This window comes from Ipomoea nil, unplaced genomic scaffold, assembly GCF_001879475.1.
Source record: "Ipomoea nil cultivar Tokyo-kokei standard unplaced genomic scaffold, Asagao_1.1 scaffold1596, whole genome shotgun sequence".
Classification (NCBI taxonomy): Eukaryota; Viridiplantae; Streptophyta; class Magnoliopsida; order Solanales; family Convolvulaceae; genus Ipomoea; species Ipomoea nil.
The window spans coordinates 506,357-518,052 of NW_017618024.1; the positions used below are offsets into that span (position 1 = coordinate 506,357).

Genomic DNA, 11,696 nt, shown 5'->3' on the forward strand with positions numbered 1-11,696 from the left:
GCGTCTTGTTTCTCATTTTTAGTTTTTCATAGAAAAAGAAAAAACGTAATCCGGAACTATTACTCTATCCGTTCTATTTTATTTATCGAGTTAATTTCTGGTCCTTTGACTATATTAATTTTTTAAAATTAATTCTCGATTTTTAATTTGAACACTTTAGTCCCTTAACTTTTAATTTATTTCCAATTGAAGTTCTTTCGTCAGATTATGGTAAATAAGACTTTAAATCAAAAGGTAAAGTAGTCATATCACCTGCCTAATATATAATTTTTCGTATTTCTCCCTTGTATGCGCGACTTTGGACATCAGATTAACTTAATTGATTAATCCCTAAATCCACTCGAAGAACAAAATTTCATTATGGATTAAGCAATTAAGTGAATCTGATGTCCGAAGTCGCGTATACAAGGAATAAATATGAAGAATTATACATTACGCAAATGAAATGACGACTTTACCCTTTCATTTAAAGTTTACATTTTCGTAATCGGACGAAAGGATCTCAATTGGAAAGAAATTGAAAGTCAAGGGACGTAAATTGTCCAAATCAAATCGAAGATTAATTTTGGAAAATCAATATAGTCGAAGGACCATTGCTGGAATTAACTATTTATTTATCTGACTAGCACTCACATTGCACGAATAGTTTATTTATGTATATTTTTAAATTAGTGTTTCAGAAGTTATTAAAGATCATTTAGTATCTTAGCGTATATCAATGTAAAATTATCTAATTTTGTAGGGAAAATGGTCAAATAGACCCATAAACTTTACTCAAATGTGCAATTAGGCGCTTGAACTTAAAAAAGTTTAATTAAACACTCGAACTTGTCATTTTGAGTCAAATAAGCCTAATTTACCAGTAACCACAAACAAACAAACAAACAAAAAACAAAAACAAAAACAAAAAAAAAATCCATCATAACGGCAATTTTCAATCATCTTCTTCCAGAGAAGACGATGTCTGATCGTCTTCTCCACTGGAGAAAGTGACCTGATCTGGTCGCCTTTCTCCGGTTGAGAAGGCCTGATTTTTTTTTTATTTGTATCGACGTCAGAATTTTTTATTCGCCAGAATATCGCCGAAATTTTAAATAACATGTTATTCCAGGTGAATAACTGGCTAATAGGTTTAGACGCCCCAAAATAATAAGTTCGAGTGTTTAATTGAACATTTTTAAAATTTAAGGGCCTAATTGAACTTTTGAGTAAAGTTCAAGGGTCTATTTAACCCTTTTTCTCATTTTTTTTTATTATAAATGTAAATATTTCAAGAATGCATAATTATGACGTGTGACATAACTTTTCATAAAATTAACTGGTGCAATAGCAGTTTTAGAGGAAAACACAACGGATAGTACCTAAGCATAATTTTTGCAACACAAAACCTATTAACTGGTGTGATCCATGCTTCCTATTGTTGTCACTTCTGCCAGAAATGAATTCTTGATTTAATATAGTCTCATGGTGTGCTTCAATGCAATTTTAGTGCCTTGGTGTAATGCATATTCAAAAATAATAAATAGTTAACGAAATATTCTGTTACTAAAGTATACACTAACGGAATGCAAGAGTATTTAAGAAAAGTAATAATGATATAATAGAGAGTAAAGTATGAAAAATAATATAAAAATATAAAATTCAAAATAATATGAATCATTCGTCTCAGCCAACAATTACACCAACCCTTTTTAAGTTCCTGATAGGACCTAACTTTATTGACTAAAGTTATTTTTAATTCAATTTTTTATAATATATTAAATTTTATATTACTATATACAACTAGTTTTTGCACCCATGCAATGCACCGCCATAGATAAAAGTTATATAATTAAACACTATAATATAATAACAAAAAAATATAATAAGAGAATATGTTTAAAACAAATTATTTAATAACAATTAACATTGCAATTATATTACACATTATTGAAAAAAAAAAAAAAGAATTTGTATACGACATGTTTAGTCGTACTTGCAAATTGTCCATTATCCCCACGTTAGTTTTTTCACGCGCATTGTGCAAATGTGATAATGTCCAATTATTATTTTTAAATAAGTAATTCAAAGTATATCAATACAATATTATATATGAGATGTTCATGAATAGATAATTAAATGTTGAATTTGTTTGTTTAAATCAGTAATTCAAAGTATATAGATGCAAAATAATATATAAGAGATTATAATTATCACTAAAATAAAGGGAAAATTGCATCTTTGGTCCCTGAGTTACACCCAAGTCCCAACTCAATCCCTGAGTTATGACCGTATTCATTTTTAGTCCATCAGTTATGAACAAAGTGGTGCATTTGGTCCCCGACCGTTAAAACTGACGGAAAAATTTAAAAATATTTAAAATTTGAGGGGTAAAGTAGGAAATTCACATTTTATTATCTTTCTTATATCAAAACCACTTTCACAACATTATTTCTTACTTCTTAGCCTCTTATTTCAAGATTGTTCAATTCTAAAAGCATTTCAGTAACTTTAGTATGACTTGTTAGAAACCTGACTCTCGTATAACAAATTTAAGATTTAGCACAAACAAAAAAACACTTGATCATTGTCTTCATACGTGTGAAAAACACTATCCTATCAATTTACAATTTTCTTTACTAAGCAACAAAGGTAATCAAACCAGAACTTTTGAGATACAAAATAATGTCAAATTTCTCAGATTGCTTTTATGATAAATTCACCAACGAAATAAACCAAGTTCTAAACGTCAAAGGGATGCTATCGCCACAGCTACCCACACTAGGATGACTACAAGGCTAAACATATTAGAGTCGCAGCTAAACATTCAACAAAATAAGGGTTCACAGACCCGAGTGTCTGAGCACCAACAAAACAAGTAGGTATAGTAGTCTAGTGCTATATACATCAAACTATCCAAAACATCAGTCATAAATGCATAGGGTACCAAGACCTACATACTAGGAACTAGGAATAAGAAATACTATCTATCTAGCTCCTCAAGGCGTGCTCTCAACAAAACATTACTTCATACCTGAAAGGGGTTATCAAGAAAAATAAGGAAAACAACACGTTAGCAATTAATGCTAAGTATAAACCACTCAGCCCCGTAACATAAGTATAGATATATAAATTAGGAAAATAGTTTGTTTGTCATCAATCATATCACATAGGATCACAGAGCTGTGAATCAAGAAATCAATAGAACAGATATAGGTAAGCCCCCCCCCCCCCCCCCTAACTAAAAAAAGCTCCGATTAACTCCCCTAAACCGGTAAAAAACTCTAATTAAGTCCAATGCTAACCAACCAAGGCGGTAATAACTTTCCTGTCAGCCCATGTGGATTAATATTTCATCTTCTATCCTAACTGGAATTACTTATTATAATATATATATATATATATATATATATATATATATATATATATATATATATTATAAAATATATTAATGTTCTACAAAGTGAATCGCAGTAAAAACCGTATCATTCTTCTCTCTCTTCAGGTTCATCGCTCTCTTAAATAAACCTAACATCTTCACGCCCTTTTTCACCTGCTATTCTTCTTTGGATTGTGGAGTCGCTTGCTCGCTCAACCACAAATGTCTTCTTCCTGCCGGAGTACGTGCCATTTTTGTCAACTTCTTCAAGGCCAAATCTCCATAATGAACCTGCCATGTATTGTCGTTGTGGGTTGAAAGTTCCATTGTGTCATTCACGGGATAGTGAAAAAAAAAAATTGGGTGCCAAAGATATAAAGTTTGTATTTTTTTCTATATAGTATACGAATTATGTGGTGTCATGAATGTATTTTTGAATTCATATGCATTGTTAAATCAGATGGTGTATTTTTCAAATGATATTCAAAGTTATATCAGTGAGTGGGAAAGGAAAAAAATTGGCTTGTGTTTTTAATTCAATTGTGTAAAAACTTGGCTTGTGAAAAAATTAGGTGTATTTTAATTCAGTGTATTTTTAATTCATTTGTGGATTTGAATTTATATCATTTTTATTTTACAGGATAGAGGATGTGGCTTTTTTTGTTTAGAAAGAAGACATATTGGCTAAAGATGTTGAAGTTTTGAATGATGCAAGTATTCAATCAGTTCATGAGTTGAAAAGTTTGATATTGGAATTGAAAGATGAACTCAAACACCTACGAAGGGATTTGGAAGTTCAATCCGCAGAAATAAAAAAATTGAAGAGAATGTGAGTGATTTTTATTGTAATAGTTGTAGGAATCTACTTATTGAGTAATTTCCAACACAATACTGTTAATTTTGAATATGTTCCTATGTTGAAGTAAGGTTAATTGTATGGGTTTATAGATTACAATGAAAACTTGATGCTTGTTCTTATTCTTATAATAAGTTTGAATGGATTTGAGTTCTATTTATTGAGATGGTAAAGTTTTCTTTTAGAATTATGATGATTGTAATTAGAAATTAGTATGATGAAATCATATTGTAATTATAAATCAGTTTGAGCATTATTATGAAGATTGTAATTAGAAAATGCATATGATATCTACCAAACCAATAATTAGAAAATGCATATGATGCAGCAGCAACCATTTGATAAAAATCATAACTTTCATATGTAGCAACCATTATGAACTGCAGCAAAAACCATTAGAAAACAGCATCAACCATTAGAAAATGCATATGATGCAGCAGTAGCAACCATTGGAGCCAAAACAAATCAGTATAAGATGCAGCAGTTAGAGTTGTCAATGTGGGCTGGCGGGGTGGGGCCCGCCAAAGCCCGCATTTTGGCGGGGCAGGCTAAAAAGCCCGCCAAGAATACGGGCCTAGGTAGGGGCAGCCCACCCCGCCCCCTAGGCCCGCGGGCCCCGCCAAAGCCCGCCTTTTTTTTTTTTTTTATCATGTGTCCTTATAATCTAAACTCTAATGTGACTATGTTAATAACTTAATTGCTATCTACTTAAAACACTTATTCATAAGAAAATAACATAAATTCGTTCATCACATCATGACAACAATGACACCAATAGGGGTAAGTATAATTACGGAAAAACCGACACTATTAGGGATAAGGCAAAAAAAAATTCGATTATTCGGCTATTCGGTTATGAAGGTGTAATAACCGCGGTCACCGAATAACCGACACTATTATTTATATAATTATATTATATTATATATATATATATATATATATATATATATATATATATATATATATATATATATATATATATATATATATATAACTAAAAAATATAGAAAGGCGGGCTCCGCGCCCGCAAAAGCCCGTTTTTTAAACGGGCTTAAAAAACACAAACCCCCACCCTGCCTTTTTGGCGGGCGGGGCTGGAAAGCCCGGCGGGCTAAGCCCATTTTGACGGCTCTAGCAGCAGTAGAGTCAGAGTTCATTAAAATCATTTGATAAAAACCATAACTTTCATACATTGGCAACCATCCACTACAAAAAGTCAGAGTTCACTTCAAACCAACAAATTACATGCCAGTTCTACAAGAACCATTTGACACTGTTAAGCAAAAACCATTTAACAAAAAACATCAATTTCACAAGTTATACTATTTTGCCCAACAAAAATCATTTGACAGCTTTATGTCTTGCTCCTTCAAAATCATTTGCAACTAGTTCATCTTCAAGATCATTCCCCTGCTACTTGGCCAGGCTATAATAAAAACCAAAAATAGAGTTTCAATAGCTAATATGGTAAAAAATGAATATAAGTTATAATAACAATTACATACCAAAGCATTTCTAAGCATGAACACATCAAAAGCTCATAATTTCTACTCATTTTTACTCAAAACTAGGCTTCACAGAGCCAAATCCAAAGAGGAATCCATGGGGTTATACCTCTTGTAGACTAGATTTCTTGCTTGGATCTCTTCTTCCTCTTGGTCTAGCTTGAGCCTCCTTCACCACTAGGTTGAAGCTTTTCTCCTTGGATGTTGGCAGACAAATGTGAGGAAGAAGCAATGAAAATGAGATCAGGAAAATGTGATGGAATTAACAGGGCGTTTGGTTGAATGGATTTTAAATTCCCTTCCCACTTAATTCTCACATAATTCCAAAGGCCATTAAATTCCGTAGTTTGGTTGGAGGGAATTGCAATTCCCCCATTTTCATGGAATTAAAATCCCATGTCCCCCCTGGTATTTTAATTCCTGAGAAAAAAAGACAGTGATGAGTCAAAATTACCCCTTCCTTTTTTAATCTAAAATTAATGTCTAACAACAATAATGGACATTTTTTACTTTATACTACTTATTCCCTTTCAATTCCCATGTATACCAAACATTGGAATTGAAATTCTCAGTAATTCTATTCCTGTCAACCAAACGCTGGAATTTAAATTTCCACTTTATTCCCAGTAATTCAACTCCCATGGAATTACAATTCTTTTCCCACATAATTCCACCCCTCCAACCAAACGCCCTGTAAGGGTTTATATAAAGTTCAAAACCCTAGGATGATACACAATGATTGGTTGAGGGCAAAGGGGTAATTTCCCCAAGCTAAAAGATGACTTTACAAGGAATTTTTGGATGTCTTGTGGTCTACCATGCATCATGAACCATAGACTAAAAGTGATATTTCTTTATTACTTTGGGGTGGAAAGTGAATTTTCCCAAAAGCTAAATAGATGAACACTTGTTCAAAATCCCCTTTTTAATTCTCCCAGTCTCACTCGGGTAAAATTCTCGATTTAAATCTTGGTACGCAAAGAACCCGAAAACTTTGAAATTTTCGAATGAAATTCATTTCTTTGGTGTTGAATTAACTTTAAAATGGAACAAAAATTATTTTATTCAAACACCGATTGCTCGCAAAAATTTTTAATGGAGTGAAAAAGCTACTTTAGGATTTCTTAACACTGGATTTATAAAATGAAATTTTGGGTTGTTACACCTAGGGGCGCCTAACATTTTTTGCAACATTGATAAAAAATGATCCATAATTGACTAAAATAGAAAAGAAAATGGTCAGATTATTGCATTTTAATTTTTCACAATAATATACATAGTAAAATACATCAAATCACAATTATGTCATAAATCTTTCACAATTTTAAACAATAGAATGGAAATATTTCAATAATAATATTCTACACCATCAAATAAAGGCAAATTAAAAATGAAAAAAGAAATATTTCAATAATAATATTCTACATCATCAATAGTAAAAGTAAATTAAAAATGAAACGGAAATATTTCAATAATAATATTATACATCATCAATTAAAAATGGAACGTAAATTAGGTAAAAATATCACTACATATGATATTCTAATTGACTAAAAAAATTAAAAAAAAATAATTGGCTGAAAATGAATCTGATATTACTAATTCACTTAAAATATAAAAGGATCACTAATTGACTAATATTCTACCATTATATATTTTCATCCGGGTCATCCATCCTGATGGATTGAAGGTGTTAACTCTAGACGATGATGGACAAGATTGTGTTGCTACTACCAATGTCGTCTACAAAGAGGTTTCAATAATGTGTAAATAAAATCGTTGATATTATTTTTTTTAAATGACAAAATTGCTATATATCTAGACAATATATATTGAGGCACTTTCACAAGTATGGTTACAGGATTGAGGCAATAAAAAGGGAGATGAATAGTTTGAGAGGACAGATGAACCCACTTTCTTTAGGGCGCTTCAGGCAGCTAGATGGGCAGTTGAATACCGTCTTGTTGCAGGAGGAGTCTTTCTGGAAGCAACGGGCTAAGCAGCACTGGCTGCAAGGGGCGGATCGAAACACGAAGTTCTTTCATCAGTATGCCACGAACCGTAAACGAAAGAACTACATTGTGAGGCTTAATGATGGGAATGGAGTATGAAAGGAGGGTGATGGGCTCGTCTCTTTGGTAACAGAGTATTATAAGCAGATCTTCCAGACTAATGGAGATATGGGAACTTTCCAGGTAGATACTCTGTCCCCTTGTGTCACTCGGGCACAGAATGATGATTTGCTACGTCCTTTTGAACCCGTGGAAGTCAAGGATGCTCTGTTTGCCATGGGTAAAGATAAATCGGCAGGACCGGATGGAATGAATCCGGGTTTCTATCAGGCTTTCTGGGATCTTATTGGTAAGGATTTTACAGATTTTGTTCTTTCATGTTTATCTCAATCCTCTTTTCCCCCTGATTTGAATGATGCCAATATTGTCCTGGTCCCGAAGAAGGCTTCCCCTGAGCTGGTTACTGATTTGAGGCCTATTGCTTTATGCAATGTTGTGTATAAGGTAATGGCTAAGATGATAGCTAACCGTATGAAGCCCCTCTTGGATGGTATAGTCTCAGAGTCGCAGAGTGCTTTTCTTCCAGGTAGGCTTATTTCAGATAACATTCTCATTGCTTCTGAGGTAGGTCACTATCTGAGAAGGAAACAGTTGGGCCAAGTGGGATGGGCAGCCCTCAAGTTAGATATGGCCAAAGCTTATGACCGTATGGAATGGAGGTTTGTGGAACGTATGTTGTTGGGGCTTGGTTTTGATGTAAGATGGGTAAATTTGATCATGTTATGTGTACGGACAGTCAGGTATAGGGTCCTGGTGAATGGGAAGCCTAGTGAGGAGATCTTGCCCACGAGGGGATTAAGGCAGGGTGACCCCCTATCACCCTATCTTTTTATCATTTGTGCGGAGGGCTTGTCTTTATTATTGCAGGATGCCCAGGCTAAAGGACGGATACATGGCTGCAGAGTGGCTCGTGGGGCCCCTCCCATCTCTCATCTTTTCTTTGCAGATGACAGCCTATTGTTCTTCAAGGCTAACATGCAGGAAACTATGGAAGTGAAGCGTTGTTTGGAAATTTATGAGCAGTACTAACTGATCAGGTGGCACAGCATCCGGATCTTATGGTTGCTGATCTTTTAGATCATGAACAGAGGAAATGGAACCATGTCTTAATTTCTCAGTTGTTTGATCCCAGGGATGCTGAATTAATTTTACAAATCCCTGTGAGCATTAATTTCAAGGATGACTGGTTTTGGAATGGGGATATCAGGGGACAATATTCGGTTAAAGATGGCTATAGATGCCAGGGTGAGTTGACCAACACCCCAAAAGCAGTTTGGAATAACATTTGGAAGCTTATTAGGGTCCCTCCCAAGTGGAGGATTTTTCTATGGAAGGCCCTATCTAATATTTTGCCAACTATTACCAACTTGGTTAGAAGAAGGGTAGAAATTCCTAATATTTGCCCAGCTTGTGGAGATTGTGAGGAGGATGTTATGCATATTTTATGCACTTGTGTATATGCTAGACGTGTGTGGAATGTTTCACGTCTTCTAATCCCTAATGTTGATAATTATGATTTTATGCAGTGGGTGGAGGCTTGGTTAGGATGCTCAGCAACATCTGCTGGGTTCCTAAAAGAACAAATTTGCGGAATACTCTACGAAATTTGGAGATCCCGGAATATGGCTGTTTGGGATTCGTTTCTACCGACCCCTACGCATCTGTGTCACACATTTCATGGTTATTGGTTTGCCTACTCCACAAGCTACTCACCGATTGCGCCTGCTGTACCCCCAGCTGTTCCCCAACTTCCAACTGTCCAAGCACTGCCGGCTACGCTTCAACCTGCTGCTGTTCTGCCGGTAGCTTTGGAGACGCCGCTGCCGCCTGGAGGTATATATTGCTTCACTGACGCAGGTTTTCACGGTGCATCCCCATCTTATGGTTTTTTCGCATGCAACGCACACGGTGGATTGGAGGCAGCTGCAAACGAACCTCTTATATGTCCGAATGATCCCCTTTTAGCTGAAGCAATGGCGGTACGTGAGGCCCTATCGTGGCTACGGGACCACGGTTTTCAGAATGTTGCGGTTTATTCAGACTGTGCGGTCCTAGTTTCTTCCTTCCGCGATGTGACGACCTATCGTTCGTACCTAGGAATTATTTTGGATTCATGTTTACAGTTGTTTCGTTCTTTTCATTCTTGCTCCATTAAATTTGTACGCAGAGATGCCAATACGGTAGCTCATGCCTTAGCAAAACATAGCAGTGCGATTGACTCTCATTCTGTCTGGAGGGACTATCTTCCTTCCTTTGTCTCGCTTACAGTTTAATGCAATCCGATTCCATACAAATGAATTAAGATAGCAATTTATTCATATAATTGAGTTGCTAGAGAACGAGCACATTTGCCGAATTTATAAAAAAATACTAAACAATCATAAATAAAATCTCCAAAGTTACAGCACCGCATGCATACATCTACACATTAGCTATAAATTTGAGCAATTATTTGCTTAAATTCAAGCAATGATAATATCAAAACACATAAATGATCCAAACTGTATCTTCAATTACACTACATAATATTTGGTGTTCTAATTTAAATAATTATATATCGATCCAAATATTTTTAATATATTACAACAAATCCATTCCGTGTATCGCACAGGCAAAAATAATAGTTTGTTTATAATAATCAAATAAATCACCAATCTTTTATGAATTGTCTCAGTAATTTCAATAGAACTCTTTTACGGATTACGAATTGTCCCAATAATTTCAATATTTACTGATTACTAAGACAATTTGTAAAAGATGGATGGTTAATTAATTAATTTATTTATTTATTTTTTGAAAATATGGATGATTTATTTAATCATTATAAATAAATTTTAAAAAAGCTAATATTGAAATTACTCAATTGTCTCTTTATTTAACACCAATTTGACGGAATAACAAATGGAGGATTACATTGAGCAAAAACAAAAAAGTATGGAATTACATTAGGTCACCAAAGTCGTTTAAAATGAAATTGAGAAAAACCACTATAGTCGATAACCATTTTGGATATTAACCCGATAGCCTTATTATGTTTACTATTCACTAATCAAATCAATTACTCTGTATTTCCTTTTTTTTTTTGCCTTTTTAAAATATGTTTAAATTTAATTTTGTGTCTAACAGTATTTTTAATGTAGTTTCTAAATAAATACATTTTATAGACCAATATTAACTTTAATATTATGAAAAATTAAGTTAAAAATAACTTTAATTAAGTCTTGTTAACCGAATCACACACATAAAATGAGACAGATGATTTTGTGAAAGTTAAAACAAATATTTCATAGTAAGAATTAGAATCAACACACACACATATGTATGTATATAGAATTAGGTTCAAATGCGATATCTAATCAAAATCAACAACATATATTGAACACAGATTAAAAAAAAGCAGTGAAAATTTAATTCTTATGCATCTAAGTCAATTTTAAGGTACGTTATTTTTCTTCTTAAGGTGCGTGATTTTTGTGCTCAAGGTACGTGATTTTTGTGCTGTGTGCTTAAGATGCGCCAATTGTTGAACTTAAGATGTGAGTAAAACTCAAATTGGAGAAAAATATAGTCCTTGGGTTCCTTTTATTGGGACTATTTTTCTATTTATTTTTGTTTCTAATTGGTCAGGGGCTCTTTTACCAATGATATAAATACTATTGTTGCTTTGGCTTTACTCACGTCATTGGCATATTTCTATGCGGGTCTTCCAAAAAAGGATTAGATTATTTTGGGAAATATATTCAACCAACTCCGATCCTTTTACCCATTAACATCTTAGAAGATTTCACAAAGGCCCTGTTTGGTAAAATGGTTGTTAGCTGATAGCTGTTTGTTGCTAGCTGATTGTGTTAATTAGAGGGTATAAATAGGTGATAACATTAGCTGATTGTAGAAAAGTGTTTGGT

General features: G+C 33.8%; 1 protein-coding gene across 1 annotated transcript; it reads left to right on the forward strand.

Annotated features, from left to right (window-relative positions):
- The first annotated feature begins 8,849 nt into the window (after nucleotides 1–8,849).
- Nucleotides 8,850–10,064, forward strand: LOC109190922. Its single transcript, XM_019341525.1, has one exon. The coding sequence runs from the start codon at nucleotides 8,850–8,852 to the stop codon at nucleotides 10,062–10,064; it is 1,215 nt and encodes a 404-aa protein (XP_019197070.1).
- The last annotated feature ends 1,632 nt before the right edge of the window (nucleotides 10,065–11,696 follow it).